Below are 19,170 nucleotides of genomic sequence, written 5' to 3'. Positions count from 1 at the left end.
CACAAATTTTGATATGTTGCATTTGCATTTTCATTTAGTTCAAAAACTTTTAAAATTTTTCTTGAGATTTATTTGTGACCATTTCTTATTAAAAAAAAATAACATTTATTTATTTCTGAGAGACAGAGAGAGACAGAGCATGAGCAGGGAAGGGGCAGAGAGAGAGGAAGACACAGAATCCAAAGCAGGCTCCAGGCTCTGAACTGTCAGCACAGAGCCTGATGCGGGGCTTGAACTCACAAGTGGTGAGATCAGGACCTGAGCCAAAGTCGGACACTTAACTGACTGAGTCACCCAGACACCCCTAACCATTTCTTATTTAGAAGTGTGTTGTTGGGGCACCTGGGTGGCTCAGTTGGTTAAGTGTCCAACTTCAGCTCAGGTCATGATCTTACAGTGTGGGTTCAAGCCCCGTGTCAGGCTCTGTGACAGCTCAGAGCCTGGACCCTGCTTTGGATTCTGTGTCTCCCTCTTGCTCTGCTCCTCCACTCATGCTCTCTCTCTCTCTCTCTCTCTCTCTCAAAAATAAATAAATATTAAAAAAATAAAAAAAAGAAGTGTGTTGTTTAGTCTTCAAGTATTTTGGGATTTTCTAACTCTTTCTGTTGATTTCTAGCTTAATTCCATTGTGATCTAAAAGTGAATACTGTAGGATTTCTATTCTTTTGCATTTGTTAAGGTGTGTGTTAGTCTAGAATATGTTCTATCTTGGTAATGTTTTATGTGAGCTTAAGAAGAATGTGTTTTACTTGCTGTTTTTGTATAAAGTAGTTGACTGATGTCAATTATATCCAGTTGATTCATGGTACTGTTGAATTCTACTATGTCTTTACTGATGTTCTGCCTGGTAGATCTGACCATTTATGACAGAGAGGTGTTGAAGACTTCAACTATAACAGTGGATTTATCTATTTCTCCTAGAAGTTCTACTTGCTTTTGCCTCACATATTTTGATGTTCTTGTTATGTTCATATACATTAAGGCTTATTACATCTTGGAGAATTTACTTTTTCATCATTATGCAATGCCCCTCTTTATCCTGATAATTTTCTTTCCTCTGAAGAGCTTGAGACTCTTACTGTGATGAAATTTTCATGTATTACCTGTGGGGTGATTCTACCTTGTATTCAGGACTTAGGTTTTTTAGTAGCCTGCTTTAAAAAAATCTTAGCTACAGTTTTAAGATCTATATACCTCCCAGTCCTTCTCTGAGTGAGAAAGCACCTTTACAACGTAGTGATTCTAATAACAATAAAAAAATATCCATGTATATGTATATGTATATGTATATCTATATATACACTTTTTAAAGTTTATTATTTTGAGACAGAAAGAGAGCACAAGTGGGGAGGGGAGGAGAGAGAGGGAGAGACAATCCCAAGCAGACTCCGCACTGTCAGTGTGGATCCTGCTACGGGGCTTGAACTCATTAGCCATGAGGTCATGACTTGAACTGAAGTCAAGAGATGGACACTCAACCAACTGAGCCACTCAAGTGCCCCAAAACATTTATTGAGGATTAGATTGGTAGTTTACTCACACTTGACTTTCACCTATCCACTCAGGGGTAAGTGTATGGATAACCGTATTTGGCATCCTTTAAAGCCTTTAAATCCTTCAAGTCAAGAATCAGGATTGAGTAAAGTTCAAGTATCAAGATATAATAATCCAGGATTTCTGGAGACAGCAAGATGAGGATTTTGAGGCAAAGAATTCAAAGAACCTTAGGGCATAAACTATTTATGCTTTCTGTTGAAGAGTTAATGGGTCTTTGGGAAGTTCCTATGGTGAAAAATCAAACCATTTGATTTTCTGGAGTCCTGGAAAAATAAAGTCATGCTAAGGAAGATAGAGGAATTACGTAAAAGTCATGTTAACATGGTTTCAGCTCTGAGTCTCCAGGCTGAGTGTGGGGTTATGCAGGGTCAGTTCTCTAGTTTTTAAGTCAGGATGGTTGTCTCCTTGGGAGAGGGTACAAAGCATAGTTTTCTGGACTGCTACATAGACTGCTATGAGGTCAAATCTATGGAAGAGGATGCCTGTTGCTGCCCTACTCATAACCGGTGATTTCTTCCCTGTATCCCTCTGAGATATCTAATGAGAACAAACATGGCTTATGACAGTCTTGTGAGCGTGAATGCTTACTTGGTCAGCATTGCAGACAAAAATATGGACTTTACAATCAGATGCCTGGTGTGCATTTTTCCAGAAGATGCTAGTTTTCACTGTGACTTGTTTGTGCTTAGGTCATTGTGTTAGGCAAAATCAGCCATCTTAAGTTATATTCACATTTATACACAGGCTTATACTGAGTTGTGAATGGCCATACTCAAAATTTTTTGTTTGAGCTTTTGCAGATGTTGTAATTGTTTTGGCCACAATGAGTGAAGAAGCATAGATGATAGAAGCTTGCGCAACAGTTATTTTATGATAGTTACAAATTGTTAGACTAGCAGAATTTTTAACTCAAATATAGTCCTGCTAGAATTTTAGAACCACTTGAACTTTTTGTGTTCAGTATTAAAATATAGCTAAAGTTTAATAATAGCACATATATTTAATGCCATTTTCACCTTTACTGACAAAGAAAGTAATCATATTTAGGGAATACAATTTCCACGTGTAGAAGCCTGTCAGTGTGTGTAATAAAGTTATATCACTAAGATTGATAATTTCTTCTCCTTAGTGTGATTAGTAAGCCATGTACTTAGATTGAATTTTGAGATGTGGCAGTATATTCAGAAATATAAAGGAATAGCCAAGAGGGATTTATTTTTCTCTCAAAGTTATCCTTTAAATGCAAAAAAAAAAAAAAAAATACCTGTTGTGATTTCATTCCTCCATTCATTCAACAGATATATATTGAGCTACTTCTTTATTCTAAATATTGGGAACCTCAACAGTGAACAAGCACACAAATCCTCCTTATCTTCATGGAACTGTCAAAGAGAAATTGTACTGAACACTTGTTAAAAATGGCAAGAAAGACTTCATTCAAGACTATTGTAATAGGAAAGAGAGATTGAACTCAACCATGCTGAAACAGAAGGCAGAGAAGTTGGTCAATGTGATTAAGCCATCTATATTTGCTAATTGCTGTCATCAAAGTTAAACTCCTACCTGCCCACAGATGCTGAGAGATAGGGGTACTATTTTTCTTGATTATGTTTCAAAAGGATGGCTCCCAAGTCCTTGAGAAAGACATTCCTGGCTTGTACAACTGTCAAAAGTCTGGGAGAAGATTTATATCTCAAAGGGGCAGAGAAAGAATTTATAATTGAAAGTTTTCTAAAGTCAAGTCTCTAAGAAAATGGAGGTCAGGGCCTAGAGTCAGGAAAAAAGCCCGTCTAAAGTTTAATCAAGGTGCATTAAGGTTGTCTTGGTCAGAGTTTTTATTCTGGTGGATAAAAACAGCAAACATGTATGGAAAATTTAAGAAGTATATATGTAATTTCAGATAGTGATATGATCTATATACAGACATAATATAGGGCAATAAGATACAGCTAATAACTGGGATGATCAGGAGTTGAACCATGTGGGAAAACATGTACTGGGCTAAACTGTTAGGTTAAGGTTTTGTTGCTGTTGTTGTTGCAAAGAAAAGAGACTCAAGTAACCTGAAGTGATGGGAGATATAAGAGCAGGCATTTTTTAGAAAATTGGAAAAGAAACATGGGACCTTAGGAACTAATGTATGGTCCTGGACTATCAGAGCTGTGGAAGCCGTGGTCCAAGGCAGCCAAGTTGTAATATTAGGGGAGTGAGCCTGGAAGTGGATGTTGGGCCAGAGAATTGGGTAGGGAGGAAAAAGTTTACAAAAGGGGAGCTACTACTCTTTGACCACCTTCTTTGCATGTCTCCCAGGTTTGCTTTGAGATTGCATCATCTTTTTAGAATAGCTTTAAAAACCACATTGTCACATATTATCATTACAATTGTTGGAAAAGGACCACTTTTAGAAAATGATTTTGGAGGACATGACTGTTCACCCTCCTCTTCTATTTTTCCAGAATTTGTAGATCTGAGCGTTCTACTATTAGTAAGATTCACTTAGTCCTGTCAGTATCCTCTCCTGCCTTTTCTCTACTGACTGAATTTTTACCTTCTCTTCTCCTTTTCTTTATCTCTTGGATCTCATCCCTGAATCTTCATAACTTTTACTACCTGGTCCATCATGGCCACTTCAGCCTTCCTTTGTTTCAACTCTCACTGCCTCCTCCATTATTCCCTCAGCATTTCCTGGACCAGGTACTTATGCTTTAAAACAAGGGCCTTAATCTATTTGAAGATGGGGATAGTTAAGGGAAGTCTCTGAAGAAGTGATAGACATTTAAGCCCAGACCTGAGAGATGAGTAGACGTTAACCAGGCACAAGGGGTGATTTGTAGGTTCAGGAGAGTGCTTTAAACATCATGTTTAGAGACTCCCAGGTGAGAGAATATGACATTTTTGAAGAAAAGAATTAAGTTTTCTATGACTGGAGTACAGAGAGCAGAAGACAGAGATGCACAAGGCAAAACTATAGAGTTAGGTTGCATTAAGGCGTTTGGATTATTGTAAAGGCAGCAACAAGTTATTGAAGAATTTAAAGCATCCTTCAACTTAGTTTGCTTGTACATGTATCATAATGTGTGAAAAAAAATTGAAGCTTCAGGCAATATACCTCTTTTTAGGGTGTGTATTTTGGTCCTGCTTTACATTTATTATGATCCAATTAAAGAGAAAGTCTTTTCCACAACAAGAAGCACTTAAAAAATTAGTACATTATGGATATTACTGAAGATAGATGTCTGCTCTTCATCTATCTATCTATCTATCTATCTATCTATCTATGCCACTGTGTTTTGATAAGAATATAAATTGGCTAAAACAGGTAGTATGTACAAGTTATCTAAATTGAGAACCTTCTCTGAAGCATGTTAACTAATGTATGGAGTAATTAGGATTATTTCCCCATGGATCTCTTGGTAGCAGGAATTGGACAAGTGAATTTTGAATAGAAAGGAGGCAATAGAATTTGTTATCTGGGTTAAAGGTTCAGATAATAAATGTACTTTGCAATTTTCTTTCAGTCTTTAGATTGTGTTCTACAATAGAAAATGGAAATGCACTATGTAGTCATTCATGTATATAATCTATTTAGAATAAGGACCCAATGCTTATGAAATGGAGCTTATTACTGTTTTGTGGTTTCTATTCAGTTGCTTGCTATGGTGCTATCCATGAAGATGAAATAACTATTAATTATTAATACAATATCAGTGGTGGAGGAGTCAGAAATTATTATGAGAGACTTATGTATTGGTTAGTTTATTCTTTAAATAACGTATTCATTCTTTCAATAAGTATTTGGCGCTTACTATTTGCAAGGGAGTGCTAAATAAAAGAATTAACAGAACATATACACTCACAACTAAGGCACATGTCCTGAAGGGAATGTACATGGTCCTTTGAGACTATATAATGGAATGACCTGATCTAGACTGGAGAAGAGTTTTCCTGGAGAAGCAGTGACTGAGCTGAGATCTGAAGTATGAAAAAAGCTAGCTAAGCTAAGGATAGAGAGCATGAAAGACTAGCAAGTGCCTAGGCCCTGTGTCGGAGGGAGCATGGCATATCCAAAACCTGAAATTTGGATGAAGAGTGAGCTGAAGAATGTTGAAGGATGAGGTTAGAGCGGTAGGCATGGGCCACACCATGCAAGTCTGTGTGAACCAAAACAGATTTAAGAACAATGGGAAGCCATCATATGATTTTAAACTGGGAGTGATTTTGTAAAGTAACTCTTTTTTTCATTAAAATTTTTTAATGTTTATTTATTTTTGAGAGAGAGAGAGAGAGAGAAAGAGAGAGAGAGATACACACAGCATGAGTGGGGAGGGACAGAGAGAGAGGGAGACATAGAATCTGAAACAGGCTCCAGGCTCTGAGCCGTCAGACACCCGGCTCGAACTCATAAGCCGTGAGATCATGACCTGAGCTGAAGTCGGATTCTTAACCAACTGAGCCACCCAGGTGCCCTGAAAAGTATAAGAGTTACATAGTGTTCAGAGCAAATTGGATGGGGACAAATAAAGGACTTGAAACTTATTAGGAAACATCTATAGATCGAGGAGACAGATGCTAGTAGCGTGGCCTTAGGTAGTGACAGTAGAGATGGAGAGAAATGGATACATCTGAGAGATACTTAGGAGCTGAAATTAACAGGGTTTTGAGATAGATTGGGTGTGAGGAATTTCAGAATACTTCTGACAAGAATACTTCTCAGTTTCTGGTTTGCTTAATCAAATGGCCAATGCTGACATTTGCTTAGATATTAAAAGAGGACCAGAGATATAGTCTGGAATGGGAGAAGGGGGGAGGAGTTTCTTGTAAACTACCTTTCTTTACTTCTTTCTCTTTCTTTCTTTCTTTCTTTCTTTCTTTCTTTCTTTCTTTCTTTCTTTCTTTTCTGTCTTTCTTTCTTTCTTTTGAGTTTTCTATTCTCGTGGTATATTCATTGGCATGGATCTATTCAAAGCAGAATAGGGACACATTTCCAAATATAAAAGATAAATAATGTCTAACATTTATATGTTAAATTTTATTTTACATACCCATATCTTACCTATATTGGACAGTCTTATTAAAATGAGACCTTTGTATCTAGTGGCAATCTATATAGTCCCTAGTATTAAGTCATACCAAGTATGAAATTCTATGCACATAAACACATAACAGATATATTTTCCCCACATTTGTATCAGTTTTTTTTTAAGTTTATTTATTTTGAGGGAGAGGGTGGGGAGGGGTAGAGGGATGGAGGGAGGGAGAATCCCAAGTAGTCTCTGCCCTGTAAGTGCAAAGCTCAACGCAGGGCTTGAACCCAGGAACCTTGAGATCATGACGTGAGCCAAAGTCAAATGCTTAACCAACTGAGCCACCCAGGTGGCCCATTATCAGTTACCTTTTTTCCCTGCATCACAAACTACTCTAGAACTTGATGGATAGTAACAATCACCATTTCTTTAACTCACAAGTTTTTGGCTAAATTAGGTGGTTCTGCTAAGTTGGGCTAGGTTTAACTTATCTTGATAAGCTTGCCCATGCATTTGTGGTAAACTGCTGAGTTGCTTGGTACCTGACTGATCTGGGATGGCTCAAATGGATGATTCAGAGGGTTGCTTCTGTGGTCTTTCATCATTCAAAAACCTCATAGGTATTTACATGGCAACTAAGCTGGGTTCCTAGACCTTGAGTGGAGGTGCTATGCCTCTTGAGGTGTAGGCTTAGCACGGGCACAGAGTCATTTACACCACATGCTGTTAGCCAAAGCAAACCATAGGGCCAGCTTGGATTCAAGGGTTGGAGAAATGACCTTATTTCCTGGAGGGAGGAGCTGCAAAGTCACACAGCCAAGCAGTGTGGATATAAGAAGGAAAATAACCACAGCTAAATTTTTTTTCCTTGCAAAAAATCTACCACAACATCCTGTGTGTGGGAATGTAAGATGTAGGTGAAACACCATGCACTGGATTTTACAAACCTGCATTCCTCCTCTGTCACTCCCACTTATTTGTCACGTATCTTTGTGTAAAAAAGTTCTTGGAGCATCCCTTTTCTCTTTATAAAGCAAGAAGGGAAGAAGGTAGGAAAATATATTAGCTGATAGTAGCCATTTGCCTACTATCATTAGTTATGGTCCAATGAGAGCATCGATTTGTGTTTTAGGTGGCTTTATCATTGAAATATATGATTTTTATGCCAATAACATCCCACATCTCTTTAGTGTGGGAATCCATAAAAATATTGAGGAGTTAATACCTCAGCGATATGTGCTGGATATTGTTTGCTGTGCTCCTGTGGCCTGAGGGGCTTGTCAAGTAAGGAAATAAGCTGGAAAGGCAGAAGACTGATGACTGAAAGTTCTCCATTAACCCTGCTGTGTTCTATTATGCATTTCATGTGTTTGAAATTCTCTTCCACCTGTGGAACCCCAGGGATTTGTGTGCTAAGAGCTCAGAGGTTGGGATAGAGGCAGAAATCCTCTGGACTTCAGAGGAGGGCACAGAAGGTCTGGAAAATGTGGAGTGAAATGAAGCAGAAAATAAATGAGCACATAAAACTGGTGGAAAGTACAGAATCAAGAAATTGTTATTAAAAAGGTGTTGGTACAGAAGGAGGGCATTTTTTGAGGACTGGTCTAAACAAGGAATTAAATACTATTTGTGGCCCAATCTAAAGGTTGTGAGAGTGAATCATAAGTAAGGAAAGTCTCTTATTTTAATACAATATTGAATATGACCCTCCCTCAAAAAAATCACATGATGCTGAAGAAATCACGAATTTGAGTTGTGTACTATGGTGAGATATTAACAACACAGCAGTGACTGCTGGATTTTCCTTAACGTTATTTTTTATGTTTAAATATAACATGCTTAAAGAAAATTACAGTTTTAAGTGTAGAACTCAAAGAATTTTCACTAAGTGAACACATGTAATGATTACTAGCCATATTAAGAAACAGAATGTTGCCAGAATCCCACAATCCTCCTCATGCCCATCATAGTCACTACCCTTCCCCACCAACAAAGGGAGCCAGTATCTTGACTTCTAATTCCACAGAGGAATTACACCTGTTTTTACACTTTTTGTACATGAAAGCATGCAGTATACACTCTTTTGTATTTGGTCTTTTTGCTCAACATGATGTTTTTTAGATTTATTCTTGTTATTGTATATAGATAGTCTGTTCATGTTTATTTTTGGATAGTATTCCACTAAATGTATGAATGTTTATTTACCCATTATACTGGTGATGAACGTTTGCATGATTTCAAGTTTTAAGTATTTAATCGCATTTTATGTATTTATTTTTTTAATGTTTATTTGAGAGATAGAAAGGAGAGAGAGAGAGCACACGCGCATGTGCGCGCATGTGCGCACAAGTGGAGAGAGGCAGGGAGAGGGGGAGAGAGAGAATCCCAAGTAGTCTCTGTGCTGTCACACAGAGCCTGACGTGAGGCTCGAACCCACGAACATGAGGTCATGACCTGAGCTGAAATCAAGAGTCAGATGATTAACCAGCTAAGCCACCCAGGCACCCTTTCATCACATTTTAAAAGCAAGTTGTTTCAGTTTGAGTTTTGATGATGATTGCATTAAATTCTCTTTAATACAAAATGATAGAGAATGAGAAAGTTAAAACAGCTTTCCAAATAAAGCAAGCTTGCTTATTTGCATATTAATAATTTTGAATAACAGTTCCTGATTTTACAAGTCCTTGAAGGGTACACTCCGGACAAACTCAAAGTGAACCTTGGGGATTATGTTTGGGAGCAAACAGGAGTTTGGTTTGATGGGAGCACTACTGAGACGCACAGGCATAGTGGAGATGACCTGGCAGTCCAGACAGAGGTGGGGCTGGGCACCTTGAAGGCCTGCCCTGGAGATTGTGGTTGATGTAATGTCTGTGATGAGTCCCTGGAGGGTACTGTGTATTAAAAAGATGAATCTTGCAGGGTTCGTTGGGGGTAAGGACGGGAAGACTGCACAGCGGTTGGTTGTTGTGGAACAGGCACTAAGAATCTGAGGGACTAGGAGTATCAGGAGCTAATACTTAATCCTGTAGGTATGAAGTAACAGTGAAGGTTGGAGAGGTACATGAATAGATAGATGTGATTTAAGTATATACCAGACCGGTGGGCTGTATAGTGTGGTCTGAATTAAAGGGAGTAGGAACAGAGCTAGGGTGGCTGATAGGCTCTTCCGGTGACACAAGGAAGAAAAAATATGAAGTCATGACCAAGACAAGGCCTTGGGAATAGGGAAGAAGGGAAATTTTTGAGAGGTTTATTAAGTAGATGTATTTTGAGCACTTGCTCGTGTCCTGTGATAACATTTGATAACCAGCTGGGGGTGGCAGGAAGCTCAGCCCCAGGTCTGAAGGACAGGGCAGGTAATGATGTCACTCATGACAGTTGGTGATGGAGAACTCATTCAAGTGGAACAAGGGATTCCCTGTGGGACCAATTACCTTGTGAACACCCATGACACATTTAAATGCAGATGTATAGTGAGTATTTGGCCTCTGTCAGGAACTCAGGAGACAGGACCAGTGAATCATCCATATAGAGAAGTCAGTAGAATCATGCATATGCAGTAGATCAGCCAGGAGAGGGCTGAGGAAAATGATGATGAGAACCCTAACATATCACAGAAGCATGGAGAGGGGTAGCCCTAGAAAACGATTTTGAAAGAGATATCGGTTGGGGAGTTGGCAAAACCCGGGAGAAAGTGGTGTCATAGAACCTGTGGCAGAGTTTGCATGCTTGCAAAATATGTTGTAATGTTTAAGTAGTGTTAATCATGGCCATAGAAAATGGTGCTTTTTGATTAAGTGGGGTCCAGAGCAGGTATCCTTTGGGGTGGACCATCTCCTTTTGGCGAGCTCTGCCTATGTCAGAGATCAGGAGGGTTTGCTCTGCCACTGTTTGGACCTAATTCTAGTAGGCCCTGATTTTCACATTCTGGTTGAGAGTTGTGACTTTTTTAGTTCGAATGAGGATAACGATTTCCTCTCTGTTTTTTCTTCTCTTCATTTTAAGAGAAAAAAACTCAGGTAGAAATACCTTTTCTGTGCAGTATTTTCACAGCAGTATCATAGTTCCTTTAAAATTTTAAGCTAGCTAGAGAAGTACGTCCATAGCAGCACTGTTTTTATTTTTTAATTTAATGCTGTTTTGAGTTTGTCATGCATTTGGACTATGGGTTTCTTTAGAGCAGAAGCAAGGCATATTTATGTTCATGTCCCCAGGGTCTAACTCAGAGGTTGGCCCATGGAAGTGCTTAAGAACTGCTTATTTTTGTCTTCATTGTTCGTGATTACACGGCTCCATTTCTGAAAGCCTCCAAGCTCTCTTGAATCTTCTTGCCTTTCTTTTTCTTTTTCTTTTTTTTTCTTTTTCTTTTTCTTTTTCTTCTTCTTTTTCTTTTTCTTTTCTCTTTTATTTTATTATTTATTTTTTAATATAATTTATTGTCAAATTGGTTTCCATACAACACCCAATGCTCTTGCCTTTCAGTATCTGTTGTCAGTAAATTATGCCAATTCATCTTTTGAATTTTCATAATTCTGCTTTTTTTTAACTGCCTAAAGTTTGGTATCTGTTTTCCCCCCTCAAGTGTTCAAGCAAAATGAGAATTTATTTTAAGGCTGTACTGATGCCACAGCATTTGAGAATAGGAACTGAAAAAGAGCCCAAGGTATTGAGGTTGAGACAGAAAACTGTCAAAATGCTCCTGCTACTCTTTCATTTGTACAAGTTCTCTTGTTTCTACTTCTCTTTGTTCTCTCTATTTCAAATATTTATCTTGAAAAATTTAAATCATATGCTACCTACCATATGGGGTAGAACATAACCAAATACATTAGTAATCCTTTTACCTTAACTGTCAAGAACTTTACAATGCCCAAATTAGTCTTATTGCTGTCACATCTGTTCCACTATACCAACCAATTCTTCTGTGTTGGTCAGAAGGAAGCTCAGGGTAAGTTATGCTAGACTCCTTGTCTCCTCTCTGGGAGAAAAAATTAGCAATAAGGGAGTCATGGTCTTCATGAGTCTTGGAGGTGAGGGTCAGACGAGAGGCTTCCAGATCACAGCTCTATATTCCCTACCTGCATCAGGAGTGAATTTATCGTCTTTCCCCACATGGCTTATTATGTGCTTCCAAAAAGAATAATTATGGGGCTTTCATTGATTGAAGACAGTAGATGCTGTATTTCCATTTGGATAATGCTGTATTTGGATTTTAAGCTTCTGAGCAAAATATGAATTACCTTGTTGCTGTTCCCTTACGGTATTCTTTTCTGTAACTATTGCTAAAGGATGATCGGATTTTGTAGATTATGTACCCATTCTACGTTCAACTCTTAACTTTTTCAGAGCTCTACAAATTTAGTGCTTATCATGACTGTGACAGGAGGTAGTGGAAGCAACAATGGCATTTGCTCATTTTCCCCGTATGCACAGAAGTATTTCCTGTTTGCTTGCCAGTAAGATTGGGATTCCTTTTTCAGAAGTTTTACTGCTCATAGCTATTACAAAATGGGAAGTAAAAATAAATGTTTTTGAGTAGAGGAAAAGTTTTATAGGAAAGAAGTAATAAAAGGTCTGATTTCATCATCCCATTTCTATGCTCTGTATATATTGCATTTGAGCAATTTTCTCCTTTGTTTTTTTTTTCCTTTGTGCTATTTATACTTCACTTATGAAGATAAATTGGATCTTCCTCAGCTAATGAAAAGTTGTCTTATTTAATAATTCAGAAATATCTTATTTCTTGGTGGAAAAATAAATCTGCTTTTGAAAAAAGTTTCCTTAGCATTTTAGCTTTTTTGTGGACTTGAAGTCATAGCTATATTATGTGTATGTTCTTAGCATATAAATGGGCAATCAAGTTCATGAAGGTAAACCATTGAATTGTTTCCCAGCCTTTTCTTTTCTGAAAGTGTCCTGTCATTTCTTTTCTTTTATTTTCTTTAGGGAATCAGCAGTCTCTTCAGTTCTTTAAAAGTGGTGCGTCTCTTGCGACTGGGCCGTGTTGCTAGGAAATTGGACCATTACCTAGAGTATGGAGCCGCAGTCCTCGTGCTCCTGGTATGTGTGTTTGGACTAGTTGCCCACTGGCTGGCCTGCATATGGTACAGCATTGGGGACTATGAGGTCATCGATGAAGTGACGAACACGATCCAAATAGACAGTTGGCTCTACCAGCTGGCCTTGAGCATTGGGACTCCGTATCGATATAATACCAGTGCAGGGATATGGGAAGGAGGACCCAGCAAGGATTCTCTGTACGTGTCCTCTCTCTACTTTACCATGACAAGCCTTACAACCATAGGATTTGGAAACATAGCTCCTACCACCGATGTGGAGAAGATGTTTTCAGTGGCCATGATGATGGTTGGCTGTAAGTATCTCGTTTTTCTTTTTTAATTACCAAAAAATTATTGTTGTTGGTGGTTTTCCAGGCTCCGGTCTCTAACAAGATTAAAATGAAACTACTTTGTCTTCGGAAAGGTGTTTATTCCATATTATTTGCATTGGTTTAATTTTTATTCAGCCTTAGAAAATAAAATGCAAAATAATACATTTTACTTTTCAAAATGTATTGAGCACATGAAAAACAGTGTTGATAGAGTGGTACGAAAATCGGAATGGGAACTCTTTGATTTAATTCTGTTCACAGCCTTGTAACCAGCAGAGCTCTTTCCAAGGGAAACCAGCATCTAGAAAGGCAGCATCTGGCACATCCCATAGGTTTTGTTGGCAGTGTATTAAATTCCAAAAAAAGCAGCCAGGATATGATGGGTGATACATAGTTTAGAAAATACTTTAGTTAGTAATTGAATTCTTGACTAACGTTGATCTCAGGATAGTTTTCTGCAGGTTTTTACAATTAAGAAGAATAAAAGTTTCATAAATTTAGTCTCCGTAGCAAACACTCTAGGTTAATAAACACTCTAGGTTTAATATATGCTCCTTTGAGAGAATTAAAGGATTAGTAAATACGAGCTCATTTGGCAATGACAAAAGTATCTAGGAGTTAGCAGGCTTCCTGAGTACTAAATGCCTGGATGGTGTTCCTGGGACTAGAATGTTCTCTAAAGGAGTTGAGAGACCATGTATTCTACACTCAGACTGAGACTGGATTGTGTCAGATCAGAAATTAAGGAAATACGTATCAAAGAAGCTATTTTAAAAGAAGATTATGGGGGAGACTTCACCATTATCTACCCCTTCAAGTTGACTTAGATGATTTATCCAAGCCTAATTCTAACCCCCCAGAGTAACCTTAAGATCATTGTACTGGAGGTATGATTAGTGTTATTAGTACTTGTTAAGCCTTTAGGTCATGGTCATTGGTTTGTGGTATAAGACCTCCTTTCTGAGATTCCACACTGGGGAGGTTTACATTTTTTTAAAGTTTATTTATTTTGAGAGAGAGAAAAAAAGCATGAGTGGGGCAGGGGCAGAGAGAGAGGCAGAGAGAATCACAAGCAGGCTCTGCACTGATAGTACAGAGCCCAACGCAGGACTTGAACTCATGACCTGAGGGATCAAGAGTCGGCCACTTAACTGACTGAGCCACCCAGGCACCCCTATATTTTGTGAATGATGGGAAAGATGTTAAGAGTCCAGGAGTATCAAGAGGCCTATGAAAAGTCAATGTCTTAGGTCAAAGTAAGGCAGTTTTCACATTTTCAGAGGTGAGAATATTTGATAGCTATCGGAGCACCAATGTTGGCAGTTTAGCTTCCGTCTCTGTGCTCCTCTGTGCAGGTACAGAAACAAGAAGGCACAGGTTCCACTTGCTGTTTAAAGAGGTAGACTGAGAATTCCAGGTGCTGTCTTCTTCAGAGGCTTGTAGGAAGAAATATGTTCCTTCATACAAAAAGATCCTGATGATTTCTTAAACTGTTGTCTATATACCCAACTTGGTAAGATGTATCGGTGCTTTATAAATTCAGAAGACATTTTGTCAGATGTGGTATTTATTACTATACTACTTTTTGTATTATATAATGCATTTTGCCTTACACTTGAGCGTAGTTAGATTAAAAAAATTTATTTTGAAGCAATTATTGATTCACTGGAAGTTGCAAAAATAGTACAGAGAGGGCCTTTGTGCCTTTTACCTAGTTTCCTCCAATAATGACATCCTGTGTAATCCAGCACAAGATCAACATTGGCACTGATACAACATGCGTGTATAGTTCTGTTTTTTTTTAATCACATGTGTAGCTTCCTGTAACTACCACTGAAATCAAGATACAGAATTGTCCCATCACCACAAAAACCTTTCTCATGTTACCCCTTTATAATCATACCCACCCCTTCTCCTAAAGCGTCCCTAAACCCTGGCAACTACTGATTTGCTCTTCACCTATAGAATATTGTGATTTTGAGAATGTTATGTAAGTGGAATCATGAAAAATGTGACCTTTTGAAATTGGCTTTTTTCAGTCATCATAACCCCTTGAAATCCAACAAAACTTTATTCGGTTCACTTGGGCCCATCCTTTCTCTACTTCATGTGTGGCCAATTATATTGCTGTATCTAAATGTCTTTCTCCTTCTTTTCTTTCTCTTTAGTTCTTGTCTTGATTTCAAGATGAACACCTAGTCTCAAACTTTGTCCTTTTCTTTTCTGAGTTTCTGCTATTTCCTTTTAACACCTGAGCAGTAGTTTTCTGTTTATAAACTAGCTTCTGACATTTTTTTTGTCTGTTGACTTTAGCTTTTTGTTTGTTTGTTTGTTTTTGGTTTTGTTTTTGTTCTTTTTTTATGCCTCAAAGTCCAGTTTCTATTGCCAAGATCATCCCAGGGAGATGCCTTTTAATTTCCTTCTTAGTCCTTGGGTCCTTAGTAATTTAATGATATGTTTCCTTTGAAACAACCCAAGAAGTTGATAAAAAACTGTCAAGACCCATGAAGTATAACAGTAACTTCTCACAATTCCAAAATTTATTAGACACACAAGCTCAAAATATCAACCAAAGTACCTACTGAAGCTATTTGTAGTCTTAGTATCATTTTTTCCCCCTACAATAACACCAAGGAAAACAAAACAAACTACTACTGTTCCCAATATGTGTTATCAGCCATAGATACAGCCAGGGATTTAGCGTCCATCTCTCTCTCTCTCTCTCTCTCTCTCTCTCTCTCTCTCTCTCTCTGTGTGTGTATGTGTGTGTGATGGGGAAGGAGAGTAGGAGAGTAAGAGAAGAGGGAGATAGAAAACAGAAAGGTTCATGCTTTTAGTTGTGTTAAGATTCTAGTCAATCCATGCTGGCTATTTGAGAAGCACCACTTACAACCTTTTAACACAGTAACTAAGAAAAGTATTTTATCAAAATGTTGACGGAGATACCAGCTGCCTATATTCTGTTGTGAAAAATGCCTATATTCTGTGGAAGAAGTAATCACTACTTGTAAATCATAGCTTCTTTTTCTGGAGAAAGTCATCTGAAATTTCCATGCCTTCTAGCAAAATTGAGAAATTTTAATGGCAACAGTTCCAGTTCCTAGGTCCTTTCTGAGCCCTCTTCTTTCTTTAATGGGCTTTCCTCTCTGACCTGTAGGTCCTTCCCCCCTGATGCTGAATTGCATGCGGACTCCATCCAGGAACACAGTCCCAAGGTTCTCCTTGTTGCTATCAGACAAATCTTCAGACAAAATTTATGACTGTGGCCTCCCTTCAATTCCAGTCACTCTGTGTTCCCTTTTGATCCCTTCTGCATCAGCCGGATCCCAGGGTATTTCTTCTTCCTGCTACCCGGAGATTTACTAGACTTAAATCCTTTGTTCCATCATTTGCCCAAGATGGAGAATCACCTTGCTCAGATTATAGAACTGGAAAAGTTTTTTTGGATCTTCTCAACATATATCTACCACCATGCATTCTTTATCTCAATTTTGTCTCTTCTCAGCTTTGGCATGCTCTATGCCTTGGGTAGAACTCCATGGCTCTGGTAGCAGCCATTACACTACCGCAGGGTAGTTAACTCTCTCTCATTCCTCTGCATTTGTCCATTCATGAATGAACCTGACAGCTCTGCTGACATTCATCAAATTCACTGCCAGAGGACATTTGCGAAAAGATATTTTTGTGTTGAGTTCTACAGCAGTTGTGGAAAATAGCATACTTTAAAAAAATGTTATATTTATTTATTTTTGAGAGAGAGAGAGAGTGAGCAAGGGAGGGACAGAGACAGGGGGGAGACAGGAGACCGAAAATTGCAAGCAAGCCCTGCACTGTCAGTGCAGAACTTGATGCAGGGCTTAAACTCACAAACACCGAGATCATGACCTGAGCCGAAATCAAGACTCGGAAGTTCAACTGCATACTGCATACCCTGCATACTTTTTTTTTTAAAGATCAAGATGTGGGTAATGTCTTTGCTTATTTGCAGAGTAAATATGTCATGATGCCTTCATGAAATGTTCTCTAATCCATTTCATTTGTATAATCTTATTGAGCCCCTAATTATTTTCTTTTTTACAAAGATTAGCAGACTGACTAATTTCCTTCTATTCAGAAAGCACCTTAGTGCACTGATGATTTGTTTTGATGACTATAAAACAAAGCAATATGAGAATGGAATGTTTCTGATATGATTATCCTTTTGTCTTAATGTATTTTTATGAATCCACTTTTAAAGATTTATCAGAGAAGCAAGTGCTTACTTAGTTTCTTCTTCATTACTAAATGATCATATAAATTATATTTTTCTTTAATCCAACCATTATAAAAATATATACACTTACATCTTTCACTATAATTTTTTTTAAAAAAGAAACATATAAAATAAAATATAAGTTATAAATAACTTTATGCCATGAATAATTTATGTCCAACCATAAATTTTCTCTTTCTCTTTTTCTCTCTCACTTTTTCTCTATTTTTTGTTCATAAGCTTGCTTTATTTTGTTTAAAATTTTCTTTTTTAATTTTTTTTTAATGTTTACTTATTTTTGACAGAGACAGAGCATGAGCCGGGGAGGGGCAGAGAGAGAGGGAGACACAGAATCCGAAGCAGGCTCCAGTCTCTGAGCTGTCAGCACAGAGCCTGACGCGGAGCTGGAACTCACAAATCGCAAGATCATGACCTGAGCCGAAGTAGAACGCTCAACTGACTGAGCCACCCAGGCTCCCCTATTTTGTTTTAATACACTGTTAAATACATTAGTAAACATGTACACAGCATATTTCAAAGGACTATAAGATTTGACTTTGCAGGGGTGCGCCTGGGTGGCTCAGTCGGTTAAGCATCCGACTCTTGATTTTTGGCTCAGGTCATGATCTCAAGGTCATTGAATGGAGCCCTGTTGGGCTCCATGCTGGAAGTGGAGCCTGCTTAAGGTTATTTCTCTCTCTTTCTCTCTCCCTCTGCCCCTCCCCTGCTTGCACTCTCTTTCTCTCTCTCTCTCTCTCAAAAATAAGTAAGTAAATAAATAAATAAAAATGAAAATAAATTAAAATAAGATTAGACTTGGGGTACTTATTGTATTTAAAAGCATTTTTTTCCCTATTTTTGCCTGCTTAGTTGCTAGATGGAAGCAGCCTGACTCATGTGGTATATGGCAATCAGAATCTGTCCTGGTGGGATGTCATGCAAATTAAATCTTTAAAAGTAAAACAAAGAAAGACTAAAAACTATAAATATGAAAACTGCTGAGATTAATTGGTAGGCAGGTAGTCATAAAAACGCTAATCTGCAATTTTCAAACAGGGTGTAATAGATGATAGCCCAAACAGTCTAAGAACTCTTGTGTAATTGACTGATATGGTTTACAATGCATCAGGCAAATGGTTTAGCATATTTAGAAGTACAGCAGGACCATCTGCTAGTGAGATGTGCATGAAGAGAAATTCGAATCTTCATGTGGGTGGTTAAGCCACCAGGGAGCCCTTGGTTACACACTGGTCACTCAACATCACGCAGAGGAGGCTGATGCCATGCACCATATTCTCCAGTTGATGATCTAATTTAGCATTCTCTGTGGAGTTCAGATAAAAGCCAAGCTGAGATTATAGGCATTGCTTTTATCTCTCTCCATAGGAAAAGGAAATAAATAGAAAATGGTGAGACCCAGAGATTGGGAGAATATAGAATAAGGTGAGGGTGAAGGCCTGTGTGACCTTAGAGAGTCTTTGAATCTCTCTGGTTTTAGTTTTTCAGTTGTGTAATGCAGGAGTTGAAATAAATGACTTTTAATATTCCTGTCTGTGCTAACAAATATTTCAGATTCTGTTAGTGCAGTTATGCCACTGTTCTTAGAGTTGGGTTGGCTGTTGGTAATGAGGTTAATAATGAAATGGAAGACGTTCCACTTACCGGTTTTAGGGTTTTTCATGTATATTACATATCTTGCCAATTTTATTGAGAGTAAGGTGCATCTTTTATGGAATATATTCAGTAATGAGGGGACACTGTCAGGAAATCTTGTAGAGAAAAGAAAATATTGGTTTTGGAAAGAAGAGTGTTTTTTGAATAGAAATTAGGCAGCTAGATAGACTGAAAGACATTTGCTTCAGGACATAAGAGTAGGGCCCAAGGAGAAGCGTGTACACCAGACCAGTGGGAACTCTGAAGGATATTTGGCCTACACGGATGTC

The 19,170-nt window shown here is 38.1% G+C and overlaps 1 protein-coding gene across 1 annotated transcript in view; it reads left to right on the top strand.

Moving 5' to 3' along the window:
• KCNH5 (potassium voltage-gated channel subfamily H member 5) overlaps positions 1–19,170 on the top strand; it is a 294,649-nt gene that overhangs the window by 80,055 nt on the left and 195,424 nt on the right. Inside the window, exon 7 of the mRNA XM_019451600.2 lies at positions 12,531–12,957. Within this exon, the coding sequence (XP_019307145.1) occupies positions 12,531–12,957 (427 nt within the window). The remainder of the gene's footprint in view (positions 1–12,530; positions 12,958–19,170) is intronic.

Source organism: Panthera pardus, unplaced genomic scaffold, assembly GCF_024362965.1.
Source record: "Panthera pardus isolate Hobbes unplaced genomic scaffold, ASM2436296v1 HiC_scaffold_24, whole genome shotgun sequence".
Taxonomy (NCBI): Eukaryota; Metazoa; Chordata; class Mammalia; order Carnivora; family Felidae; genus Panthera; species Panthera pardus.
Note: the sequence above shows the minus strand (reverse complement) of the source record. Positions and strands in the feature narration are given on the sequence as shown.